At 38.1% G+C, this 26745-nt stretch overlaps 4 protein-coding genes and 2 non-coding genes across 6 annotated transcripts; 4 read left to right on the plus strand and 2 right to left on the minus strand.

The window, feature by feature from the left end:
* Nucleotides 1-713: 713 nt before the first annotated feature.
* On the plus strand, nucleotides 714-8308 carry def6c (DEF6 guanine nucleotide exchange factor c). Its single transcript, XM_054624431.1, has 12 exons — nucleotides 714-1051; nucleotides 1736-1876; nucleotides 2310-2492; nucleotides 3158-3388; nucleotides 3475-3621; nucleotides 3770-3878; nucleotides 4782-5011; nucleotides 5086-5193; nucleotides 5396-5562; nucleotides 6384-6582; nucleotides 6684-6774; nucleotides 7683-8308. Exons 1-12 carry the CDS (start codon nucleotides 956-958, stop codon nucleotides 7892-7894), a joined length of 1914 nt encoding a protein of 637 aa, XP_054480406.1. The 5' UTR covers nucleotides 714-955; the 3' UTR covers nucleotides 7895-8308.
* A 1329-nt stretch (nucleotides 8309-9637) lies between these two features.
* On the plus strand, nucleotides 9638-14058 carry mcat (malonyl CoA:ACP acyltransferase (mitochondrial)). The gene is made up of 5 exons (XM_054624786.1): nucleotides 9638-10184; nucleotides 11971-12058; nucleotides 12149-12366; nucleotides 12527-12664; nucleotides 13658-14058. Exons 1-5 carry the CDS (start codon nucleotides 9774-9776, stop codon nucleotides 13928-13930), a joined length of 1128 nt encoding a protein of 375 aa, XP_054480761.1. The 5' UTR covers nucleotides 9638-9773; the 3' UTR covers nucleotides 13931-14058.
* A 10-nt stretch (nucleotides 14059-14068) lies between these two features.
* bik (BCL2 interacting killer) lies at nucleotides 14069-16930 on the minus strand. The gene is made up of 6 exons (XM_054624787.1): nucleotides 16873-16930; nucleotides 16757-16785; nucleotides 15579-15682; nucleotides 15125-15277; nucleotides 14914-15028; nucleotides 14069-14697 (listed from the first exon to the last, which is right to left on the minus strand). The coding sequence occupies exons 3-6, from the start codon at nucleotides 15671-15673 to the stop codon at nucleotides 14581-14583; spliced, it is 480 nt and encodes a 159-aa protein (XP_054480762.1). The 5' UTR covers nucleotides 15674-15682; nucleotides 16757-16785; nucleotides 16873-16930; the 3' UTR covers nucleotides 14069-14580.
* A 1875-nt stretch (nucleotides 16931-18805) lies between these two features.
* Nucleotides 18806-26593, plus strand: ttll1 (tubulin tyrosine ligase-like family, member 1). Its single transcript, XM_054624930.1, has 9 exons — nucleotides 18806-18918; nucleotides 19692-19900; nucleotides 19996-20176; nucleotides 20347-20484; nucleotides 21021-21129; nucleotides 21696-21839; nucleotides 23108-23194; nucleotides 24127-24290; nucleotides 26464-26593. Exons 1-9 carry the CDS (start codon nucleotides 18806-18808, stop codon nucleotides 26591-26593), a joined length of 1275 nt encoding a protein of 424 aa, XP_054480905.1.
* trnay-gua (transfer RNA tyrosine (anticodon GUA)) lies at nucleotides 25419-25505 on the plus strand. Its single transcript is given in 2 exon segments — nucleotides 25419-25455; nucleotides 25470-25505. It is a non-coding gene; the product is annotated as a tRNA-Tyr (tRNA).
* On the minus strand, nucleotides 26196-26282 carry trnay-gua (transfer RNA tyrosine (anticodon GUA)). Its single transcript is given in 2 exon segments — nucleotides 26196-26231; nucleotides 26246-26282. It is a non-coding gene; the product is annotated as a tRNA-Tyr (tRNA).
* Nucleotides 26594-26745: the final 152 nt, after the last annotated feature.

A 26745-nucleotide genomic window follows, 5' to 3' on the forward strand; every position in this document is an offset into this window, starting at 1 on the left:
CCCGAAGTTTCATCACACCAGAGAGGAGCTCTGAGAGCAACACCTTAAATCAGGAAAACCACAAGGGGCATTTTGCTCTTAATACCTCTGAAAACTATTTTGGGTTGGGAACTTTAATGTGCACTATTTGTGACTCGTATTCTAACAGAACAAATACTCAGAGGAAGTGTCACAAAATGGCTGCAGAGTTGTGCAAATATATAATCACTATCAGGTCTCCACAGCACCAAAAGACTCCAAAAGACGAGTATATAATAACATTAATAAATTAAAGGTTTACATGAATACTAACAACCTTTAAAAACACAACAATCATATAAATCATGGAATAACCTTCTCCAGTTAGTATTTTTGATGATTTAAAACCCTTAATTATGTATTAAATCCTTTATTATTCTGACATGTCTAATGTTGAAGTTGCCAAAATAAACATTGCTTCAGGCTCTCTTCCCAAAATGGGTGTGTCTTTAAATTGTTTTTGAAAAGTCTCCTGAATCTGATAACAGAGATTCCTCTATTTTGTGTGGGCTGTCATCACTTTAAGGAAATAAGAAATCCACACTGCAGTCTGGATACACATGTCTTAGACTTGGGAATATAGCTTGGATATGTTTAATTTGCCCTGTCCATTTTATTCAAATACACGTTTTTTTTTAAGAATGGATGGCAATAAAATGATCCACACTGTATATTGAGAAGAATGTAATATAAGTGTATAAGTGTTTGACGTTTATAGAAATGTATTTTGGAGTAAATTGCAGGTCTTTACCTCTACTCTCCGCCTCTTTAAGTCTGTCCTTCATCTGACTCCTCGGTTTGCACAGCAGCCTGTTGTACTCTGACCCACATTTTATTTGGCAATTCTCACCAACCACTCGGTCGCCGGTCGCTGTGCGCAAAAGGAGCCGCTTGGAAATGTAGCTGTTCTCTTTTACGCACAGCGAGGTCTCCAAACATGGACTTAAAATCCAAGCTCCTCAAGTCCATCTGGTACGCCTTCACATCTCTGGACGTCGAGAAGTGCGGTAAAGTGTCCAAATCGCAGTTAAAGGTGAGCAAGAATGTATGTGGTCATTTTCAAAGATCAGGAAACTGAGAGCGAGGGGCGTCCACTGGACACAGAAACACACTTTACATGTGCTGCTTTTCATTTAAATCCATTTATCTTCTGGCTGAAGACAAACCCAAAAGGCATCAGTCTTTATAGTAGTGTGTCATATATGTTGTATTCTAACCTGTGAGCCTATATGGGAACCAACGTTGTAATCTGGGGAACACCGAACACACAAACGACCTACAAGCTCACACACAAGTCCAAATATTTGATAAAGCTTTGCTCTTTATAAAACAGGCCAACACATAACCTGCTCATACTGAGCTGAAGCTTCAAGCTCAAAGTCCAACCTCTTTCTGTGGACAAAAGTAGTGAGATAAAACCCACACTATCAGCAAGACAGAAGGACAAGTATAAATCTTTAAAAATGAACTATTCCCCCCAGTGAGTGTTGTGTTTCTCTCTGCCATGTTGCTTTTTGTCCAGTTCCAACACGCCTGACAGAGCCCCCATAGGAGAGAAGAATCCAGGGAAATAGCAGAAAGCTGTCCTGACATGCTAAGGACCAGCTGTCTGTGGTTATGTGTGTTTGTGTGTGTGAGAGGAAATACAGAGTGCATAGAGGAAACCCTTAATGCTATGTGCTCATGTGCATCTATATCTATATGTCTGTTTCTTCAGGTGCTTTCTCATAACCTGTACACGGTACTGAACATCCCACACGACCCCGTGGCTCTGGAGGAGCACTTCCAGGATGATGACGACGGGCCGGTGTCTAATCATGGCTACATGCCCTACCTCAACAAATACATACTGGATAAGGTACATTAGCAGTTTATTTAAATACAGAAATACACACTTTTTTATACATGTTTACTTTTTTCTTTTACCAAGTTTACTTTTTTCGTGAATATGTGAAAATGTATATATTTATTTTATATAATATAACATATATATATATATATACATAAAATATTAAATATTTTGAACATTATTGTTCTTTAAAAATGAAGCATTGGGAAGGACCTTAAAAATAAAGAGAAAGAAATAATTTCCTTGTAAATGTATTTGCTTTGGACAGCACTTTATAATTACAATTGTTTGGGGTTAGGAGAAATAAATAATCTTATTGTTTGAGTAATTTATAATACCCAGTATATCTGTTGTTAAAACAGTTTCCATCATATGAAGTTTAAACGATACGTTCAATATCATATATAGATAATCAATACGACTCTTTATTCTGTCCTTTCAGGTCAAAGAGGGAATGTTTGACAAGGAGAAGTTCGACGATCTGTGCTGGATGATGACTATGAAGAAGAACTTCAAGGGGTTGCCAAAGGGGGCGCTGCTATCCGAAAGAGACTGTTTCAAGCTCTTCTGTTTATTCAACCTCCTGTCAGAGGACCGCTACCCACTGGTGATGATACCAGAGGAGGTAAAACATGGTGATTTATGGTGTGAAACAGGAGTTCGTGGTAGGACTCAACGTCGGAAGCGACTTGATGTCAGGGATTCAATTGAGACTCAAGTTCATGATATTTTTTTATTTGATTAAAATTTTAAGCCTCACAGTATGAAATGTAACCTTTTTAACATCAAACAGCCAAAAACAAGGGTCAGGTTTTGATATAAAATACATAAGAGAGTGCAAAGATTCCTTCCTTAAGATTCACTAGGCAGATAAAGATTAACAAATCACACAGGGAAACCAGGAAACTGCCTGAAAACCCTTTGTGTTTCCTTGTTTCCCTGAGGCACTTTCTCTGTGATCTCCTAACTGCTAGAAAGACATATAACTCTCCATATAAACCCAGCTCATGTCCCACTAAGTCAGACTATTTCATGTTTTTTTAACAGCAGAAAAAAAAAGTAAGTGCAAGTAAGTTAATGAGTCTCTTCCTTCCACCACTTCCTTCATAATGCTTTTGGTTTCCTGCCCACATAGACAAAAATAAACTGCTTTGTGCTATCAGCACAGTAGCTTTCCTCTGTAAAGGTTTGCATTACAGAAATACACTGATGAAATATGTCATTGATACTGTCAATATCTGTAATATGTGGTCTTTACTGCAAACACTCACAATATGTTAATGCTTTAAGGTGGAGTATCTCCTCAAGAAAATCTCCACGGCGATGAGCCAGGAGTGGGATGGGAAGCCATTAGAGGACTTCATATCCCAGGATGCCGCAGTGTGGGAATGTGACATGTCTGTATGGACCTTCCTGGAGCACATGGGTGCGGGCCGGCTGTTGAGGGTCACCAGTGCCGAGTCCTTCAGTCTGGCTCTGGATGAGGTCTTTCTGGAGATGTATCACAACGTCCTCAAGAGGGTATAGAGAGTTCTGTGCATCCTCCTGTTTCCGTTTGTCGTCTTCTTCATTCTCATTTTTTCCTAAATGATGTCCCTTGTTTCCAGGGTTACATGTGGAAAAAGGGGCATGTACGCAGGAACTGGACTGAGCGTTGGTTTGTGCTGAAGCCCTCCTCCATGGCTTACTACGTCAGCGAGGACTTAAGGGAAAAGAAGGGGGAGATCCAGCTGGATAAGAGCTGTGTCGTAGAGGTGGGTGAGGAAAAGCAAACACTGCATGTTTAATTGTATGGTATGCAGGCAAATGCTGTGCTTTGGATGTGTTAAGACAAAGTCCTTCATAAGTCCCATAATCCTTGTATTTCGATACTTTATTTGAGTCTCTTCTTTCTGTTTTCAGCCGATTGCAGACAGGGAGGGGAAGCGATGTATGTTATGTGTGAAAACTCACAACAAAAGTTTTGAGATGAGTGCGTCCGACCAGAGGCAGAAGGTGGAGTGGACTCAAGGTGTGTTGGTGTGTATAAGAATAAGCATACAGTGTCAGAAACTGCATTTTTACTGCGGAGGTTTATCGTGTGTGGGGACACCGCTGGATTATGATTTAATTCACTGGTTTAGTTTAGCACAAAGACTTGAAACAGGGGGAAACATCTAGCCCGACTCTATCCAGTCTTGGCAATCATTGTTAGGTTGCCGGGCAACCAGAAATGTCTCCAGGAAGTTACACAAATAAAAGCCCGAACCACAAATTGTCATTTTTAGGCTTTTGTTTTGTAAAGAATAAACAAACAAGATATATTTTGGTTCATTTGTGCGCTTTAGAGTTGCTGGAAGGTTTTTACGGCACAAACATGAGAGTGGTATTGATCTTGTCATCTAACTGCAAAAAAAGCGAATAAGCGTATTTCACAAAATGTCAAACTGTTCTCTTAAGTAAGTTTATGTTCATCTTTCATGATTTTGGTGACATTAATGACAAATACTTGTTGTTTTAGTGTTTGCTGCACCTCCGAAACATCTTTTTCTGTTGTCAAAGTTTGAGTATATGTAGGTGAAGGTCTTGTCTTGATCTGTTCTTGAATGATGGTAGTTGATCATAACAATCATTTTCACAAAAATCACAAAAGTTCAAATCAAAGTAAGGCTGTGGTCATTTTTATTTTCAGTTAAATTGGATTTGTATTTTATTTTTTATTCTTACGTGCCGGTGACTTATCACATTTCCAAGTTATTTGATTTGACTCATCATCTTACATCTGAATCAGTCATTGGCGAGACCTACTTTATTGGCCATTTCCATTAATTTAGGGAATTCTGGTTTAAATAAACAGTATGTTAATCAAAATTAATAAAACACCAACAAACAGTATCTACATTACCTACACTGTGTCTATTTGCTACCTCTCCAGCTATTCAGACAGCCCTCCGTCTCATGAGAGAGGGCAAGTCCTCTCTTCACCAAGAACTCAAACTGAAGAGACGGGTCCAGCGGGAACACAGTCACCGGGAGCGCAGCCGGAGCGCCAGGAGCAGCTGCAGCAGCCGGAGCAGCCAATCAGACGACTCCAACATGCAGGAGATGGAGAAGATGGAGAAGGAGAAAGACAAACAGGATTTAGAAATAGAAAGCATCATACAGGTAAGAGAATAAATCAGTGGAGGGACGATTGATCATAGCTCAGGTTTAACCTTTAACCTTTATCTGTCTTGCAGCATGCACGTGAATTAGAAACCAAACGAAGGGAGGCTGAGGAAAAAGAGAGGAGGAAACAGAAGGAGGTGCAGATGGATCTGGAGAGACAGCTGAAAGAGGCTGAGACGGTAAGAAAAGTTTCCCAAATGACAGTGCTTATTTACAATTTGCTGAAATGGGATTCATAGTCCTGAAAACAGCGCACAAATCATTGGCATTATAAAAGTCAGGCGTTATGACATTCCTGGAAAAGGTGATTCAGGAATAGGTCAGTTATTTCCACCCAATTGGTGTGTATTTATGTGTGTGTGTGGGTGTGTGTCCTCCTAGTTGAGAGACAGCATGCAGGCAGAGATGCAGGAGAAGGAAAAGGAGGCTGAGCAACAGAAAAGGAGGATCCAGGAGTTGGAGCTGACGCAGCAGAAACTGGAGGCCGCTCTAAACTTGGAGATCCAGGCTCGGCTGGAGGAGGAGAGGGCCAGACTGGAGCTGGAGAGGTAGCAAACAAACCCAAACACGATATTCCAATTATACGCTAAACCACATGTTTGACACCTGCACAAAATTGTGACCCACATTTTAAATTGTTGACTTTTTTGTCTATGTATCAAGAGATTTTCAACACAAATATTGGAATACAGTTGAGGAATTGGAGCAGTGTCACATAAGCACTATGTTGATGGGACATTATGGACAATAATAATGTCAATACAATATTCATAGTGCAATATTTTTGAATTTTAGAACTCCTATTATTTGTTTCTTTTTTGGGGATATTCTTGCTCTATGTTTTGGGACTACTTACCCATAATGCTTTGGGTATTGTAAACAGGAATTATAATGTTGCCAAGGAGTAAGACAGCAATGGGTAAAAACTCAGCTCTGTATTTTGTTTACATTTTGGCAAACTGGCACTATTAAAAGTATGTTGAATTAACTATTAGTATTTCCTTTTTACAATGTACCCATTAATGTAAACATAATTATTACTGGATTACTTTGATAGTGAGGAAATCTTAAAAACATGAAGATTCTCATGTTCTGGAGTTATTAGAAGCAACATTTTTTCTAGGATTTCTATGCACATTTAATCATGACGTACATCACAGATTATGATCTATGATTATGATCGTCAAGTAGAAGTCACACTGAACATAAAATATGTGTATATATCATGTCTGTGTTCAGTTGTGACTAAGTTATGACTCAGAGAAAGATCTCTGAGCGGTGTGTCACAGCTGCTGCGGAGCCTGCTGCGGGACCAGCACCTCACAGTTTGAAAGCCTATTCCAAACCAAGCCAAACATCTCCTCCTCAGGTTGTTGCAGGCGGAAGAAGCGAAGAAGAAGCAGTTCCAGCTGCTCCAGGAGCAGCAGAGGGCGCTGCAGTGCCTCAGCCCCATCCTGGAGGCCTCAGACAGCAGTCCAGACAACCGCAGCCCCTCAGCTCTTCACTCGGCCTCCCAGGAGCTCCAGGATCTGCAGATTTCTCGCCAGAGGAGCCACCAGCACCTGGAGGTAAGAAAGAGACAGTGTGTTTGGATTGGCTCAGTGTGCAGCATGTTTAATACTGTTAAAAACATTGTTTATGAACTACTTGTTCGATTCTCTTGAATTAGGAGTTACAAGAGAAGCTGAGAGATGCCAGTCAACACGTACGACACTGGAACGTCCAGCTGAACCGCTTAATGACACCCATCAGTCCTGGAGGTGCAGTATGCTTTTAATCTGATCTATCAGGGGTGATAATATTGATAATAATAACTTTGGCACTTTGTTAATCAGAGTCTGGTATTACCTAACAGTAAAACTGTGTAAACAATACAGAATGCTCAGATGATTAAAGTTTAAAAACATTATAAAGTAGAACACAGATTATAACAATAGAACAACGAGGAGCACACGGTTTAAAAACATAGTTTGGGTTTAAGAAAAGGCTTTACTGATCTGTAGGTAAGTCTGATTTCTAATCTGTCTTGGTTTCAAAAAAAGCATTCTACTAATGTTTATCATTGAATATAAAGAAAAATTAATTGTGTTTTTTAATTTAAGTTGAAAAATAAGTTAAACATTTTTAACTTAATGCTGTTTTATTTTCTCAAAGAGTCTCAGATAAATAGCACTTGAATGATGTTATCTACTGTGCTGAGTAGATTTACTTCCTTTGAGTAAGATCCTAAACGAGTGATAAAGTTTTTTCCGCAGTAAACTGAAACTTAGTTAAGTATGTATGTACATCATTTTTACTACCTGTACAGCAAATTAAACTTAAAACAAGAGAGTATATAAATATACCAAGGCTGCATTAAAATGATTTTCTAATGTTCATCTGGATCCAGATGTTCATCAAAATAACTAGGTTTTGTTTTTCATTTAAGAAACTGCAGTAGTTCATGAGAAAATATTGAAAACTGTGAGTAATGTGAGTTGCATTGTTAAGAAATTCCTTTTTCTGGATCTGCATACAAACTAAGCATCAGTTCCTTAAACCACTGAAATGTGAACACATTTTTCAGATATTCAGCCAACAAACAAACAAATAACTCATTCAATTACTACTTTTGCAGTCAAATGTATCAGTGAACATCTCAAAACTTAAACTTTTTTTTTTTTTGCAGAACGCTTGGAACATCACCTATTATCAAAACACATGTGTCCCAAAAAGGAAGGAGCCCTGGCAAGTAACGAGTTCATCTCCAAATTCAAGATAAGAGCCGATCAGAACAGCCAGACGCCAGAAGACAGCGAGACGCTGGAGGAGCAGATGGAGGCCGCCAACCTGTCGGATGGATCGGACGTATCACAGAGAAAACCAAATGGACAAATGTGATCCGAAAGGTCGACCGTTCCAAATCTAATTCATCATTTGTTTAAGACGGGAAGGTGGAGAGTGGAAGGAGAAAAGCTATTCAAAATACATAAAAGAATCTGTACAATACAGTGTTGTATTATATTTATATTTTTGAAATGCACACTTAGATGGAGAGCGATGAGGACAAGCACAATGTGATGCAGGATTTAATGAAAACACATTTGACTTTGAAGATCAACGGAGATTTATCATTTTGTGATATGGGTCATTTCTGTGGGCAACACATTTGAATTACCACAACCTCTCTCCAAATAAATATCTCTGTTAACATTATTAACCCAGTTCTGTTTGTAAGTAATACATCTGGCAAAGATTTTTCTTTACTTTTTTAGGTTTACTTTCTTGGGTGTTCTTCATGCGGTATCTTTACTCTTTTTAAACAAATCCTTATTTCCAGTAAACTAAAACATTCAGCATATAAATAAACAAGTTTCTGATAAAACTGAGCAGTGGAGTAGACCAGTTAAAAGACCAATATGACCAGCTTATCATATATAATTCTGTATTGATATGCATCTCAGATATAAAGAGAATATAGAGGTAATTTAGAGACAGAATTATTATTTTTACATAATCTACTTTATGCGATCCTTATAACAAAGTTTGTTTATGTATTTATTTTTAAAATAAATTATTACATATAGAAATATATAATGGTCATTAACTCTCAAATATCAATATCAGTCTAAAAAATCCCCCCTAAAGTTAAGCGTTATTCAAAAAGTTTAATATAACTATGACATTTACAAAGACCTGATCGTTATTAATTAAGTTAAAAATAAAGCAATTAATAGTTGACCAAAAAAATCATTTTTATTGATTTTAGTTATAAAAAGTCAAAACCCAAAAAGCCTTCTGGATGAATGATTATGATAGAAAGTCATAATTATGCGATAGTAAGTTATAAATCATAATTATGAGTTAGTAAGTCATAATTATGCAATAGTTAGTTATAAATCATAATTATGAGTTAGTAAGTCATAACTATGCGATAGTAAGTTATAAATCATAATTATGAGTTAGTAAGTCATAATTATGAGATAGTAAGTTATTATTATGAGATAGTAAGTTATTATTATGAGTTAGTAAGTCATAATTATGAGTTAGTAAGTCATAATTATGAGATAGTAAGTTATAAATAGTAAGTTAGTAAGTTATAAATCATAATTATGAGTTAGTAAGTCATAATTATGAGATAGTAAGTTATAATTGAGTTAGTTATAATTATGAGATAGTAAGTTATTATTATGAGATAGTAAGTTATGATTATGAGATAGTAAGTTATAAATCATAATTATGAGTTAGTAAGTCATAATTATGAGATAGTAAGTTATAATTATGAGATAGTAAGTTATTATTATGAGATAGTAAGTTATTATTATGAGTTAGTAAGTCATAATTATGAGATAGTAAGTTATAAATCATAATTATGAGTTAGTAAGTCATAATTATGAGATAGTAAGTCATAATTATGAGTTAGTAAGTCATAATTATGAGATAGTAAGTTATAATTATGAGATAGTAAGTTATTATGATGAGATAGTAAGTCATTATAATGAGAACGTTTGTCATTATAATGATTTACGGTATCTTTATTTTTGGGCTTCCATAATTTAGTGAATTTAGTAAATGTAATTCATGGTGACGTGTTGTGACCTGAGGGTGGCGCTGCAGCAGGAAAAGAACCGAAACGTGAACCGGAAGGAAAATAAATTCAACCCTCGGTGACGTCAACAAAGATGGCGGCGCCCAGGATAGTGTCATGCTGACCTGTGGGCTACTACATTTAGCGTTTAGTTTCAGGTAGATTATGTCTCTTTTTTAATCGGTTGACGCCATGTTGTCATTAAAGGTTTCCAGAGGGAAGGTCCGGTGTCTGGTCTCTCTGAGCAGGAGATTCTCCACCGACCAGGACGGAGCTCACCGCCCTCCGCCCGAAACCAGCGCTCCTCTCCCGGACAGCGAGCCGCCCGAGCCGGAGTGGAGACCCCGGAAAGACCCCAGCGGCTGCTCCGTGCTCCTCTTCCCCGGCCAGGGCAGCCAGTTTGTGGGCATGGGGAGAGGGCTCCTGAAGTACCCCAACGTTAAAGACATGTTCTCCGTGGCCCAGAAGATCCTCGGGTACGACCTGCTGTCTCTGTGTCTGCAGGGACCCGAGGAGGAGCTGAGCAGGACGGTGCACTGTCAGCCGGCCGTGTTCGTCACCTCACTGGCCGCGGTGGAGAGGCTCAACCACGACAACCCCAAGGTGGCTGTCCGATGATATGATTCATTTATAGAGCTGGAAGAAGTGGTGACACCACACCATAAAACCATCTTCTAAAATTATAAAATACAATGTACAGTACAGGATTCACAGCAGCATAGAGGGTAGTGCAAACAAGAGACATAGTAAAAAAAACAAGATCAAAAATAAGTAATTATAAATAAGCAAATGAGCAATAAAAAAACAGTAAAGAATCCACAGTAATTTAAATATTATGCAGTACCAGTCAAAGGTTTGGACACACCTTCTCATTCAACTACTTTGAAGAATCTAAAATATAAAACATATTCTGGTTTGTTGAATATTTTGTCTGTTTACCACATAATTCCACATGTGTTCCTTCATGGATGTCTTCAATATTAATCTACAGTGTAGAAAAAAATAAAAATAAAGAAAAACCATTGAATGAGAAGGTGTGTCCAAACTTTTGACTGGTACTGTATAAGCATCATAATAAGTAAAAGTACTCATTGTGCAGGAATGCCCATTTCAGACTCATAATTATTATATGGCTAGATTATTATTATTGATGCATTACTGTGTGCATCACTTTAATATTAGGTAGCTAATTTGTTTTACTTAACATACTGTTATATTTTGTATTAATATTCTAGCATCTGCAGAGTAACTAGTAACTAAAGTTATGCAATTAATGTAGTGGAGTTAAAAGTATATCTGCCTCCAAATATTAGTGGAGTAGAGGTATAAAGTAGCATAAAATGGAAAGTAAGTATCTCATAATTGTACTTAAATAGAGTACTTGAGTAATTGTACTTGGTTACATTCCACCAGTGCTATTTTGTCAATATTTAATTTTTATTATGAAGGAAAAAGTCAAATATGAGAACCCCAAGGTGGCTGTCCGATTAGTTGAATAATTTATAATCGATCGACTATTTTATAGAGGTGGAAGAAATGGTAACACCACACCATAAAACCATCTTCTAAAATTATAAAATACAATGTATAAGCATCATAATAAGTAAAAGTACTCATTGTGCAGGAATGCCCATTTCAGACTCATAATTATTATATGGCTAGATTATTATTATTATTGATGCATTACTGTGTGCATCACTTTAATATTAGGTGGCTAATTTGTTTTACTTAACATACTGTTATATACTGTATTAGTAATCTAGCATCTGCAAAGTAACTAGTAACTAAAGTTATGAAATTAATGTAGTGGAGTAAAAAGTATATTAGTGGAGTAGAGGTATAAAGTAGCATAAAATGGTACCTCATGATTGGACTTAAATAGAGTACTTGAGTAAATGTACTTGGTTACATTCCACCAGTGCTATTTTGTCAATATATTTATTTTTGTGTTCACTGTTTTTTTAGTTATATTTATTCTACATTATTGTAAATTAAATCTTAATTTTTTTTTAATAAGATAGTTTGTGAATATTATTTATTGAATGTTGCCTTGTTTAAATGGTAAAACTACAACTAAGAATACAAAAGAAAACTTCGTATTTAGAAAAAACCTAATACATAAAACATAGTTTGAGCCTTTTAGGTAAAATTGACAATAACACAACATAAAACTACTCACAAGATGATTAAAAGGATTCCAAAGAGAGTATATATCTGTAACATAAACATGTTTGCCCTTCCTTGTGTGATGCTCAAAAGTACAACATTTGCCTTGAAATAGTAGTGAAGGTGTGGAGCTGATGTTAGGAACTTTATATGCTGTTTAGTTTAATTTATAACAAACATCTAACTTAGTTTTTTATGTGACCCTTTCCACTTCTTTCCACAGGCCATTGAGACGTGTGTTGCTGCTGCAGGTTTCAGCGTCGGAGAATTTGCTGCCCTGGTTTTTTCTGGTGCAATGGACTATGCTGAAGGTAAAGGTGTTTCTTAACTTGTGCATGACAAAGATGTTGCTCAGTTAAAAGTTTACATGTTCAGATGTTACCCCCCTCTGTGTCTTCTAGCTCTGTATGCGGTGAAGGTTCGCGCAGAGGCCATGCAGAAAGCATCCGAGCTGGTTCCTAGTGGGATGCTGTCGGTCATCGGTAGACCTCAGGCCCAGTATAAACATGCATGTGTGCAGGCTAAAGAGCACTGCAAGAGCCTGGGGGTCGAAACGGCGGTGTGCTCCGTGGCCAACTATCTATTCCCTGATGGCAGAGTCATCGCAGGGCACCAAAAGGTAAGATCCAAAATACAGCTTTGAACAGGTAATAGGATAGAACAATTAACATAACTCATCACTGGAGAAATCCTTTACATCCTTGTCGCTTTATGTGAATTACAGGGAAAAAAATTCTGTGTTAAAGTGTGATGGAAACTTTTCTGTCTTGTCTTCTCAGGCTCTGGATTTCCTGCAGCAGAACTCGCGACGTCTCCAGTTCGTGAGGACCAAACCTCTCCCAGTCAGCGGGGCTTTTCACACCGAGCTGATGGCGTCGGCTACTGAACCCCTCAGAGAGGTGCTCAGACAGGTGAAGGTCAGTCAAACCTTTTTTTTTAAAGCCACAGCACTTCATGGTGTTATAGTAATATAATGATTTCTATGTTTATTTCTACGTTTGCTTTTTCTGTATGGTGAAACAATATTTAAAATGTACTGCTGAAAGAATAATTTTTATGGCACTCAAAGCCTGCCCACATGACAACAAATTATATTTCATTTAAATGCTAATAAATCTACCAAAATGCTACACATTTCACCTTCACCTGTTAAACTGCCATGCCAGTGTGCGCTAAACCAGTGGTTACCTTAAAAAAAAGGTTGGAAAATACTACAAACAAACTAGAACAACAGTTAAGCGATTAATTAATCAGCCAATTGCTTTAAAAAATTGCAATTTGAATAATTATAATAACATCTTTATTCATATAGAATTTATCAAAAAACACTGCAAAGTGCTTCACATAAAAACAAAGCAATAACAAATAAGTGCTAAAAGAGCAGTAAAAAATTATAATAGTAAACTCAAGAATAACAACTATAATCAGATGAAATCAGCGAAGCCAGTATGCAAAAATTTGAGCTTACATTTAAACGAAAGCCACAACCTTGATAAACAAATTATTGTTTTAGTAATTTTTCATATAAAGAAAGCAAAACATTTAATGGTTTTCTTTATCAATAGTAAACTAATAATTTTTAGGGTTTAAAAAAAAAATAAAATGCTATGATCAAAGTGAATTATCTTTTTAATTGAAAAAATAAAACCAGCACATTAAATGATGATAAAAATAATAAAGTTGCAGCCCTAAAACAAACCTACATCCTAAACCCACCATTTTGTTACATAGTAAAGTAAAAATCATGTCCACTGCCCCTTTTTAATATTAATAATTTCATCCACAGCTCTCGTTAAAATATTTACAACCTCAACAAAAGCCATTTCGTTCAGCCGCCACTCTCGGAAAAGTTGCACACCTTGACTGATTGGGTGCTTGCCATCTAACACATATATTTCTTTCCCGCTCAGGTGCGTCGCCCCGAGATCAACGTCTACTCCAACGTGGACGGCAAACGCTACATGAATGAGAGCCACGTGCGCCGGCAGCTGGTGAAGCAGCTGGTGTCGCCCGTGAAGTGGGAGCAAACTCTGCACGAGATCTACGAGAGGACGCAGGGAAAGAAGTTCCCCCACACCTACGAGGTCGGCCCGGGAAAGCAGCTCGGTGCCACGCTTCAGAAGTGTAACAGGAAGGCGTTCTTAACGTACGCACACGTGGAAGTCACCGCGGATGAAGACTAATAAAGCAACAATAAATGGGCCTCGGTGCTCATTGGACATTACCAGCAAGACCATTTAAACCTGCAAGCTCCTGTGGTTGCTTCTTAAGGTCTTGTGTTATTATTATGTAATTAAATATTTTTTATTAATGAGACTACAAAATGTCATTTTTTTAGAAGTTTATTTGCGTCACATGAAAAAAAGATTCCAATCTGAAACAGAAAGTCCAGCTCCCTTCTTTTTATATTCACCCAGGCTGCATATTTGTATAAATGTGGGCCTCTTAAACCAGTAAGAAACTAATCTCGATACAAAAGACTGCAGGCCAGCAACAGTCCAGTCATGGGAAACATGCTTTTTGACATTTAATACAACTGTGAACCAACACGTCACTGCTACAATACGCTGGCCGACCTCCTTTGGGCAACACTGTAAAACCCATTTAAACTATTGTCTACATGTCCTGACAAATTTGACAGTATTATAATTTTTTTTAAATCTTATATACGTTCATAAAGCATCAAATTCAATTTGTATAAAAAGAGAAACTCAAAGTAAACTGGAGAAAAAAACAGCTATAGAAATAATTGTCATTAATTTGCAAACATTTTTGGGTCAAATATATAATGGCCTAAAAGACCTGCTTATGGCCCTTTTTTTTTTTTTTTTTTTTAAGCTTTCCCTTCCACCCATAGTGCACCGAAAATGGTCACTGCAGCCACCAGTGCCACAGTCACCAGTGCTCCTCTGGTCCAGCCAGTGCAGGTTACTGGTTTCAAACTTGACACCTGTGAGATAAAAGATAATGAAATTATTCTCGTGATAATTTAGCTTTAAAACAGAGAGCGATATATGCAATCACATTTGTGTCTGAATTCTGAGTTTGATGAGACATTTTTATCTCAGGGAAAGATTTTTTTTTGCATGCATATAAATTGTTTTAGCATAAAGTAGCAAAAAGTCAATTTATACACAGATATAATAGCACAGAGAACAAGTGTTACCCAGGTTGCCCAGGTGTCCGCTCTGAGGATCCCTTTCCCAGGTGCAGTGTTCGCTATCCAGGCCTTTACCCCTGCAGACAGGCCCTGGAAGCCCCATAACTGACTGTGGATATCTCTGGAAGACAACAACACCAGGTTACAACGTCTTAACAGCCAGTCACATAAAGGATGAAGAGGTAGACTGTTTTTTTTTTTCTTCCTGATTTCATACCGATATATGTTCCTGGTCAGTTCCTGAGCGGGTCTCAGCATGTGAAGAGGACTTGGTAGCCAGTTTGGCCGTCTGCCGGTCCACTCCCGGTCCAGCTGATCTCCGATTATAGCCAACTGGCACCCAAAGGCCCGTGCATCTCTGTCATTTATTCTACACACACACACACACACACACACACGTGTATTCTTGTTTAATATTTTCACAATGTTGTTGCTTAAGAAGTATGCAAGGATATTTCTAGAAAATTCCAGTATACAGTGCATCATTTTTGTGTTTTTTTAATATTTATTAGATGTAGAAACAAAAAACATCCCTACACCAAAGTAATTCTCAAACCAAAGCCTTTTTTTAATGGATTGTTTATTTTTGTTACAACTGATCTCACGTGGTCTGTTGCCTGAAGCTGTATGTCTATGTTATGACTAATGTAGCTGAAGGGCCTCTGCTGTACCTGAGGTTCACGTCAAACAGGGCGTCAGTGTTCACCTCACCAGGTCCAGCCTGGAAGGAGACGACACGACTCGGCTGTCTTGTTTGTTCCACCATTTTTGTTTGCTGAGGAATAGAGAAACCGGTATTATTCAGATAATTTGCATAGAGCACACGTGAGAGAAAGTTCCTAGAGTTTCGTCGGCCGTGCAGGATAGATAGCGGCTCCATGGTTTGATAGTTATCACTGCTTGACTCCCAACGTTCATAAACAGTCTGTGTAAACACTGGCTCATGTGACCAGGATAGGTGGTGGCTGTGTTAAGAGGGGACAAAAAGCCAGGTTGGTAAAACAGGCTCTTCCAGGTCTAAAGAGATGACATCACCTGTTTGATTAAGTCATTTTACTACTGTATATATCAACAAAAATGTTTTTAAATTCACCCTTGTATGTCTAGAACTAGTGTGTACATGAAACTGCCTCTAATCTACCTTTTATTACTGTATTTATGACTTGTTATTGTCACCAACAGTCAGGTGTGTTCCCGTCTACACGCACCTGTCCTCAGACCAGTTCCTGTTCTACCTGCACTCGTGCCTTAATGCAAATGCACCATTTCCATAACTCAAATCAACCAAACTGCCCCTTATTACTCACCAAGAAGAAATAAAACACCAATGGCTCCAAATAATGTACTTATAGACTTTGTTAATTTGATTACTATATATAAAGTTGAGAAAGAAAGTTTTTAAAGTGTGTAAAAAATATAATTACTATTACTATTGATTTTTGTTTATTGAGTTATACCAATTTGATTACAAGAACACTATCAAAATATAGCCCTAAATGTGGGAACCGTAATAATATGATCATAACTTAAGCTCCAAATTATTATCAAGAGGACAGTTTTTAAGTATCGCCTATGTCGTTTCCCATACTGTATTGTCATAACAAAGAGATGAAGTCATCCTTCTCACCCAAAGCAAACAAAGGTCGTTCTGAAGATCATAGATTGCACATTAATCCCGCAGATTTTAATTTATCTTAAAATGATTAACAACACTTCCAAAGAACAAGTATATTGTAGTATGTTGGAAAAGTATCATGTTAGATATTAAACAGATATCTATGCTTCCGCTCGGACAGTGAAACAGGTGCATGCACAATTAAAATAAATAAATAAATAAAAGCAAACTTACCTTATGTGTAGATTAAATCGGACGCCGCCCTGTAATACATTTATAGACATTATAATCTAAATGTTTTGTAAGTATTAAAATTAATAAATATTGCTATGTTGTTTTCCTGTACTTACAGCAGCGTCCTTTAATCTTGTTGCTTTCAGGTAACTGACACAAATGTGACTGGCCACGCCTTTACATGCTGCTACCGACAGGGACCAACAGTGGGCGACAGGGTCACAATCAAACAGAAGATACAGCTTTGTTTTAGCAAACACGTTTATATTTCTGTTTTCTTGGTTTTGTTTTCTCTATCTGCTCATACTAATAAATGTATATTTGTCTGCAAGGGACATTCAAAGATCAAGAACATTAAAATTGTGTTCCCAAGTTTTTTCCATATGTGTGGAAAGTTTTTATGCATCCCTAAACAATAATATATTCAATCGTGTTGCTGCTATGTACCCTATGTTGAATTTTGTGTTATATTCTCCTGCTCTGCAAAGCTTTATTTGTGTAGTCATTTTCTTAATTTGGATTTTGTGTACCGACTTATGTAATGTTGTACTAATTACTTTCATTTGTATTTATTTTAATATTTCACACTCACAATTCTATTAAAGTCTGCCTTGTGGATATGGGATTTTAAACTTTCTAGAAAGGCAATCAGTTCGTCGACCGCATATTCTGAAAAATAAAGTGTGGAGAAAAATCAATATATTTCTTCACATATCATTCCATGGTCTGTGCATTCAATATCATTGATCATGTTTGTAACATACAGTACCAGAATATGTTTTATATTTTAGATTCCAAACTTTTGACTGGTACTGTACAACAGCAACAATAAAAGAGCCTCATAGAATCCACGGGAATCAGTGATTCATAAATACAATTCCACATTAGAGTGACAGATACAGATCTACAGATACAGTACCAGTCCAAAGTTTGGACACACCTTCTCATTCAACTACTTTGAAGAATCTAAAATATAAAACATATTCTGGTTTGTTGAGCATTTGTTTGTTTACCACATAATTCCATATGTGTTCCTTCATAGTTTGGATGTCTTCAATATTAATCTGCAATGTAGAAAAAAATAAAAACAAAGAAAAACCATTGAATGAGAAGGTGTGTCCAAACTTTTGACTGGTACTGTATATAATATTTCAGTTATTGTGAATTCTTTACTGTTTTTATTGCTTATTTATAATACTTTTTTATCTTGTTTTTCTTTTACTATGTCTCTTGTTTTGCACTATCCCTATGCTGCTGTAATCCTGTAAATGTCCCCGCTGCGGGACTAATAAAGGATGATCTTATTTTATCTTATTTTATCTTATTTTATCTTATTTGTGCATTGTGCTTTGACATTGTCCAATGAAACACTGACCCCTGCTGGTACGCGGCCGCAATGACGTCGAGCAATGACATCACCGCGTCCTCCGTTGCTAGGTTACCTACCGGAAGGACCAAACCCACAACGACGTCGTTTTTGACGCTTTCGAGACACTTCTTGCTTCAAGAAAAAAAACCTTTTGAAAAATTGCAATTAAGCCGCAGTGTAAGTATAAATACATATACACATATATATATATATACACATATATATACGTTTGTATCGGTTATCAAGTTTCAATAACTGCGACTTTTATTTTGAAGGCCGTGGTGCGCGTTTCGGCGCTGTGTCCATCTTTAATCAATAAATGTGGCTGGTTAGCAGTCATAAAACACACACAAAGCAGTTATTTCATGCAAGCTGCAGCTCACACATGATTTCATAGCTGCAGCCAACAAAACGACAGTCAGGTGAGGTTGCATCACTGATGTCAGTGTGCAGGATGTCCGCCCAGCAGCCTCTGCAGCAGACCTGGGAGGATTCAGCAGCCTGCTAACAGAGACACAGCCCGGCTAGCTGGTGCTGATGACTGGCTGTTTCCTTCCATTGATTTTGCAGGTAGGGCACTGCTTTCTGGTGCATGTTAGCTGCATGCATTTGTACTATCTTGCAACCCTAATCTGTGTGTTTTCTATCTGTTTGTGCTCCAATCCATAGTGGGAGGCATCATGGCCGGTAAGGTGAAGTGGGTGACAGATATTGAGAAATCAGTGCTCATCAACAACTTTGAGAAGAGAGAATGGGTTCAAGTGACAGAAAACGACGACTGGAATTTCTACTGGTAGGTCCACATTGCACTTGACTCTTTAGTCTACACTGCAAGTTTCATATAAAGGCAGCAGTGCAAGAGGTACTCATACTCTTTGCCTAAATAAAAGCAACACTAACCATGATGTGAAATACAAGCAAAGGTCCTGCATTCAAAACCAGGGCCCATCCAAATGGTCACAAGGTAATTCTATGGGGTCTTGAGATCATTTATGAGGTGATGACGAAGTAAAAGCGATATTCATTTTTATGGATGTTTCTATCGTCTTTGCTTTATTTGTGAAACGTTGAATACTCTTACCTCTTTGGGCCCCAAACAGTTAATGAAAAGACAACTCACAGACACCTGAAACATGTCAAGGATCCCCAATTAGACACTGCTTTATTGTTAAGCGTCACACAAGCCAAAAAGATTGGAAACCACTGGTTTAATCTTTTAATATGCACTGTGTTGTACAGTGTTTGCATGTGTTTTATAGACAAACATGAATCTAAAAAGTAACCAGAAGCTGTCAAAGAAGCTGTCAAATAAATGTAGTGAAGTCAGAAGTACAATATAGAAATTTAGTTGAGTATAAGTATATAGTAGCATGCAATAGAAATATTCTCGTAAAATACAAATACATAATCTCCTCTGTACTCTGTAACTTTCAACAGCTGCCAATAGAGTGCATGTTGATCTTATAAATGTCAGCTAATGAGTAATAACAACTGGACCAAGTTTATTTCTTGGCACCAGACTCCTCAGATCACCATAATGCAGGTTTTGTTTGTACCCACATGTAGGATGAGCATCCAGACCATCAGGAACGTGTTCAGCGTGGACACCGGCTACCGCCTGTCAGATGACCAGATGGTTAACCACTTCCCCAACCATTACGAGCTGACCAGGAAGGACCTGATGATCAAGAACATCAAACGCTACCGCAAGGAGCTGGAGAAGGAAGGCAGTCCGCTGGCAGAGAAGGACGAGAACGGGAAATACAATTATTTAGGTGTGCATTAGAGTGCTGATTGTAGAAATTCACACATTCTTTGGCCATAGAGAGCGATAATACATCTTTATGTATTTGTTTTATGTTTCATGCAGATTTTGTCCCTGTGACGTTCATGCTCCCCGCCGATTATAACCTCTTTGTGGAGGAGTACCGCAAGAACCCGTCCAGCACCTGGATCATGAAGCCATGCGGGAAGGCTCAGGGCAAAGGCATCTTCCTCATCAACAAACTGTCCCAGATCAAAAAGTGGTCCAGAGACAGCCGCACCTCCACGTGAGTCACCGTGAGGTTACTCTTTACATAGTTTTGCATGGTGTCTTTCCTTATTGTCTTTTTGAAATATTTTGAATATAAATGCCCACGGCAACATGTATAATCCACTCTATGAGCAATTTGATTTCCAGATAAACATCCAAATCTGGTAATGATGTTTTTGCCCTCAGGTTTGTAGCAGCATCTAGTGGCAAGGAGGCCTACGTCATCTCCCTGTACATCGACAATCCTCTGCTGATAGGAGGGAAGAAGTTTGACCTGCGTCTCTACGTTCTGGTGACAACATATCGGCCTCTGAAGTGCTACATGTAAGCCCTAAAATTATAGGAAATGTTTTTATGTTGATTTTTAGCACCAGTTAGAAGTAATTCATTATTATCTTCATGGGACAGAAGACAGATGGTTTGTTATATCATTTGTTTCGTCATGATTGATTCACTCAGAAGAGATTGCGGTAAAATATCGATACCACTTTACTTATTTTAAATTGATTCTGTTACTGAACTTGCTTATTGTGTCTAGAATTGCAACAAGTAGTTGATTTATTTATTAGCTGTAAGGAAAATAAATTGTCAATTGAGACTTTTAATGCTTCTCTTTGTTATATGTGAAAGTATATGTGTATGTAGAATAAAACAAAGCAATTTGAACCCATGGGCTCTTGGGAAATGCAAAAGGCATTTTCCACTTTTTCCTAATACATTATAAACGATTAATAGAGAAACTACTACTTGCAAATTTCCCCGCTGCGGGACTAATAAAGGATTATCTTGTCTTATCTTGTCTTATCTTACTAGGCAGCTGAATCAATAATGACAGTAATCGTTTGTGGTTTGTTCCTCAGGTACAAGCTGGGCTTCTGTAGGTTCTGCACAGTCAAGTACACACCCAGCACCAGTGAACTGGACAACATGTTTGTTCACCTCACTAATGTGGCCATCCAAAAACATGGCGTAAGTCTGTATCTTGTCTGGCATGGCTAATGGGGATTGTTATTATAACATCATCTTTTAAAGGGGCATTCTGCTGATTCAGCATCGCACTTCCATAAAGACTCATGAAGCAGCAGTGGCAGCAATTTCATTGTTCATTTTATTTCATTTAATCTACAAAAACTCTTGACCCTGTATTTCCCATAATGCAAGTTAAGGGTCATTAGACCTTCCCTAAATGGTAAATACTCTCTACGCAACACATTTGTAACACTTTAAACCAAATCCAGACTTCAAAAATCTCCACTCAGAGCCCAAGAATACATTATACAATTGTTTTCCCAGGTGCAGTAGGTTTCCTTATGACAAGTTTACCAATTTCCTTGTGTGAAATCAGTGGATTGCCACTGATAAAACTATAAATGTGTCCACGTTTTCTGGATGCTACATTTATAGTTTCAGTAAAGAACATAACTTCTGCTGACTAGATCAGAAGACACTGACTGATGAAATAACACTTTTTTTTGGCAACAAACTCCCCCTAAATTTTTTTATATCTTGTTACACTTTGTACCTTTTTATTGCAGGATGACTACAACCATGTCCATGGAGGCAAGTGGACGGTCAGTAACCTGCGTTTGTACCTAGAGAGCACCAGAGGGAAGGAGGTGACAAGCCGACTGTTCGACCAGATCCACTGGATCGTGGTGCAGTCGCTGAAGGCCGTGGCTGTAAGTGGACACCAAGACTTTTTTTACTCCAAAATAGGTGACAATTACTCCGACATGCTAACTGACATTGCAGAATCCCAAGTTTTTTTGAGAAGTTTATCCTAATTATGAAATCTATAATAAACTGTAGTGGAAATACTAGACATCCTTAGATTGCAGATTCAATACTGGCTCCAAGGAGAGATTTTTAACTATATGTTGTGGAAATGTCCAATAGCACCTGAAACAAGGAAGTAGGAATTGGAGGAAAGGAGGTGGATAGGGAATTCACTCAAATGTGAAAAAAGAGAGTGAATACTTTATACTTTTTATTAACTGTTTATTACTAACTCATAAGTTTTCTTGTATACTGTGAGATAAAAATACCTTTTTACTCCAAATACATTGATATTAAGACTGATCATTGTCCCAGACGTGACTACATTTCAAAGGAGTTATTGTTTTGATATTATTTGTTACGTTAAACCAATATGTAGTGAACAGCTGGTAAATAGAGTCAGTACAGATGTTGCTGCAGGCCTGGTTCCTATCCGGCACAAAGGAGTGACTTTTAAATGATTGTTGGGGAACATGTTGTCCACTAGCATCTAAAACAAAGACACTGTTTCATTGTGCTTTATTGTAACAAGATAACTAGGAACTGGTGGAACTGGTGGAACTGCCTTAGAGCTGATTTAAACTGAGTTGGACAAAATTATAAGTACCACATAGTTCACTATTTGTCCTACTAGTTAATTATGATTCATTGTCTCCCTTTGATTGCACAGTTGGAAGATCTGGTTCATTTTCCTTTCCAAAGACTAGCATATAAGTGTATCAATCATAGTGTACAAATGGAAAAAAGGGCCATGGGTAAATAATGGGTGGTTTAAAAAAACAAAAACACTTCATCACATGTTGCAGCCTCCAGTCATTGCGTTTTTACTTTGTTCCTGTTTGAGCAGGCTCGCACTTTCAAACACACACCTGTAAAAACCCACCACTATGTGGGGATTTCTTTTTGGGTTTTTAAGTGCGCTCAACTTCATACACACTTCCCTTTTCTACTTAAAAGATCTGACTCACTTCCTCCCTCTGGCCTCGACACACCGGTTACTTTGTGTGTCCTGTAGCATATTTTTAACTCTATTTGCTCACACCCTGCCCTGCTGAATCATTCTCTATTGCATATCTAATATATATAATAAAAAATCCCCAACATATAATTACCAGCAATGTAGGTCAATTCCTCTGTCTGATTCAGTCTCTCTGTTTTTCCTCCCTCGCAGCCTGTGATGAACAATGACAAGCACTGTTTTGAGTGTTACGGGTATGACATCATTATTGATGACAAGCTCAAGCCATGGCTCATTGAGGTGAGTCATTTAACAGGAGGAGTTTTTACACCGCATACACGCCTACAACTCACATAAAATGGTTGTAATTTACTAAAAGTTAACCTCTACTGTTTGGAAAAATCTTATTTTTCCTCGCCTTGTTCCTGATGCATATTTTGCCGAGCCCAAAGACACTTAACATGCTCACACAGTGACTCCACGTTACTTCTCCGTGAGTGTGAAGCAACTTTTAATGCCCCTGAGGTTGATCTTTGTCTGTCTATGTTTGGACATGTGCCTCTCGGTATTCAAATGTGTGCTGAGGGTGTGTCTTTAACCTATTCAGTGCATTATTCCAGCTGAAACGAGCATTGTTTTCAAACTGAGAATGCACCAAGTAATACAGGCTATTTACTGACTTAAATTAAAATAAGATGCCTCTGTTTTTGCAATCTAAATATTGTGCTTGTCATGTGGCTGACATATTTTACTGAACTCATTTTGACCGATGCTGGATAAGTTTCAGGGTTTCCAGGTTAGGCCTGAACTATTTCTGTTAACAGAAACCAATCTGATCTATTTTGAGCGACATAAAGTTGATTGTAGGACAAAGACAAGTCCTAAGTGAGAGACTGAAGAAAAAACAATGATGCCACATACTAAGCAATGAATCCTTTACTTTGTTCATTATTCCTGCAAGTATGTATGCAGACAAATGTAATTAAGAGGTAATGCATAATGAAAAGTGAGAAGCTAAACTAAAGCGATTAAGTTTGCGTTGATATCAAACATGTTGCTTCATTTCTTGCCACTGTTTCTTCTTTGAATCTATGTTTATGAGCTCAGCTGTTAGAGCACCTGACCATCAGAATGTCCTGCCCGCTAATAGCTTCTATATGGGGGTTGGAAGAAATGTGCTCACACTTTCTCAAATGTAAAGGTGACTGTCAAATTGTCCTTGTCGATCTAAGGTCAACGCCTCTCCCTCGCTGACCTCCAGCACAGCCAACGACCGCATCCTGAAGTACAACCTCATCAACGACACCCTCAACATCGTCACGCCCAACGGGGAGCTCCCGGACTGCCGCTGGAACCGCAGTCCGCCCCGCGAGGCCCTCGGCAACTACCAAGTCCTGTGAGTGACGTTAAAATCCACCCATTCAGATAAACTCAGGGACCTCTAATAGCCAATTAGGTCACAAAGCTTCTAAATGTATAAGTCAAACGTAAAAAAAACAAGTTCTTCTTCAGTTTCTGAGCTGAAAATTGTATCTATAATTCGCTTCGGTTGAAGGCGATCGGAGAATCGTTCTGATTGGCCGCTCTGGCAAAAAATGGAAAAGCTCTTTGCTGATTGGTCGGTGAAAGATGGGAGAATTCTGGAAAAGGGCCACAGCGATTGGCTGTGAATTCTGGAGAAAGATGGAAATGCCGAGCTGTGATTGGCTGTCGGCACCCAGTCCCTCTGTTAAGAAATGGAGCAATGTAGCGTAAATATGAGACCTCCTTAGTTTGCTGGTTCGATTCCGGCTCCAAGGACTGGCTTTTGACTATGTGTTGTGGAATGTACTTTACTATATATACTTATACTTATACTATAAGTTCATATTTCACTGATTAGGTTTTTTGTTAACTGTGGAAGGAAAGGGAGTAACTCAGGATTGGATTTTACTCTTAAGTAGATAAAGTGTAGTAATAGGGCAATTGAAGGTTAAAAAAAAGATAAAGGAATTTGGAGGGGGTAATATTCTTAGGAAATCTCGAGATTATGAAGTCCTAAATTTATAAGAATTTTCTTTTAAACTTTTGTGGCAAAGATCCATAACTTACTGTGGAAATCTCTTAAAACAAACTGTTCAACATGTGCTAAAGATGGATCAGCCACCTTACCTTATACGTGTTCTCTGCCATCATGGAGATGATTGTTACCTTATTATCTTGTTTTTATTCAACAAAGTTCATGTGCTAAGGACAATGTTTTACTGTAGAGGTTTGTGCTATACTTTAAGTAGATCAGAAGCAATATGAGACAATTTAGGATTGGGATTTCACTCCGAAGTGTAAAAAGTCTGATAGAGTTGATCATGCTGGTGGATTGAGAGAGGCTAAATAGTCGGATACAATATTTATTATATATATATATATATATATATATATATTTATGTATTTATTTTGTCCAAAGAAATATTTTTATGACCTTATAGTACTCAGTGTTTGTATTGAAAAAGATATAAACCGATTTGTGGTTTTTCTCTAGCAGCTCCCTTCGATAGCTCAGTTGGTAGAGCGGAGGACTGTAGTGGTCGTAACAGGCATCCTTAGGTCGCTGGTTCAAATCCGGCTCGAAGGAGTTACTTTTAAATTTGTAGCTGGTCGTGCAAAAAAAAGCATATGTCAGTCTCATTATATCCGTTCTCTCCTAACACACATGCTATCAGCAGCAGTGTATTTAAGCAGGAAAGAATCGTCATTCTATTCTTCATTAATGATTAATGCTCCCGTTCTGAACAGGAAACAGGAATGCATTTAGCTGCTGTTGCATTTGGCAGCAGAGCAGAGGACGGTAGTGGATGTACCAGATTTAGCTCTTATCACAGGAAAACCTTAGGATGCTGGTTCCAATCCGGTTTGAAGGAATGACTTGTTATCACATAGTCTCTTTGTCTTCACATGGGACAATTCTGGTGCTTTTTAGTATAAGTATGTTTTTGGCAAAGATATTCCTGATATGACACTAGTTAAATAGGGTACACTATGAGTAAACACGGCGCTAAACAACTGCAGTTTTGAGTTCAGAATGACAATCTTGTGGACCTCTAGTACATTGTCAGAAAATGACAGGCATTTTGTGTGTAACTGTTTGTCATCAGCTGATGCAGTGCTGTCATAAGATGACAAATTCTGTCATAAACTCCTACAACCTGCTCATTGAAACTATTGCAGAATGAATATAATACCTATATTATTCACTGAGGTGTTTATTATACATTATATTGAGTAGTGATCAGGTATTCTGTGGGTTTACATACTTAAAAGTCACTCCTTCGAGCCGGATTTGAACCAGCGACCTAAGGATGTCTGTTTTAACCGCTACAGTCCTCCGCTCTACCAACTGAGCTATCGAAGGGGATAGGAAGGACAGTGTATAGATAAGATTTTTTTCCAAACGCAAGCAAGTGTGATGTTATTGTGTGAGTAATGCCTCTTGTTTCCATAATCTATAGTCCTATGAAGGTGAAGAGCAGGAAACCCCTCACTCTCTTCATTCAGTAATTCCTCTGTCTCTGATTCCCTCCGTGTGTCACCAGGTACGACGAGGAGCAGGCTCAGAATGAGAATGCCGAGCGTGACCTGCGAAGCCGCTCGGGTCAGTCCCTGGGGTCAAAGGGCACCAAGGGGAGTGCAGGCGTTCGACCCGCCGCCGCCACCTGGAAGTGAGGTGACATCGCTGACTCTTAATGACTTCCTGTACATTATTACAGGGTCCAACACGGGGGATGATAAAAAAATTTGGGGGATTTTTTTTAATCCCAGCTATTCAATGGAGGACTGCTCCCTGTCTCCACATTTCACTGGCTGAGTTCACAGGG

The sequence above is a fragment of the Anoplopoma fimbria genome, chromosome 23 (assembly GCF_027596085.1).
Source record: "Anoplopoma fimbria isolate UVic2021 breed Golden Eagle Sablefish chromosome 23, Afim_UVic_2022, whole genome shotgun sequence".
Taxonomy (NCBI): domain Eukaryota; kingdom Metazoa; phylum Chordata; class Actinopteri; order Perciformes; family Anoplopomatidae; genus Anoplopoma; species Anoplopoma fimbria.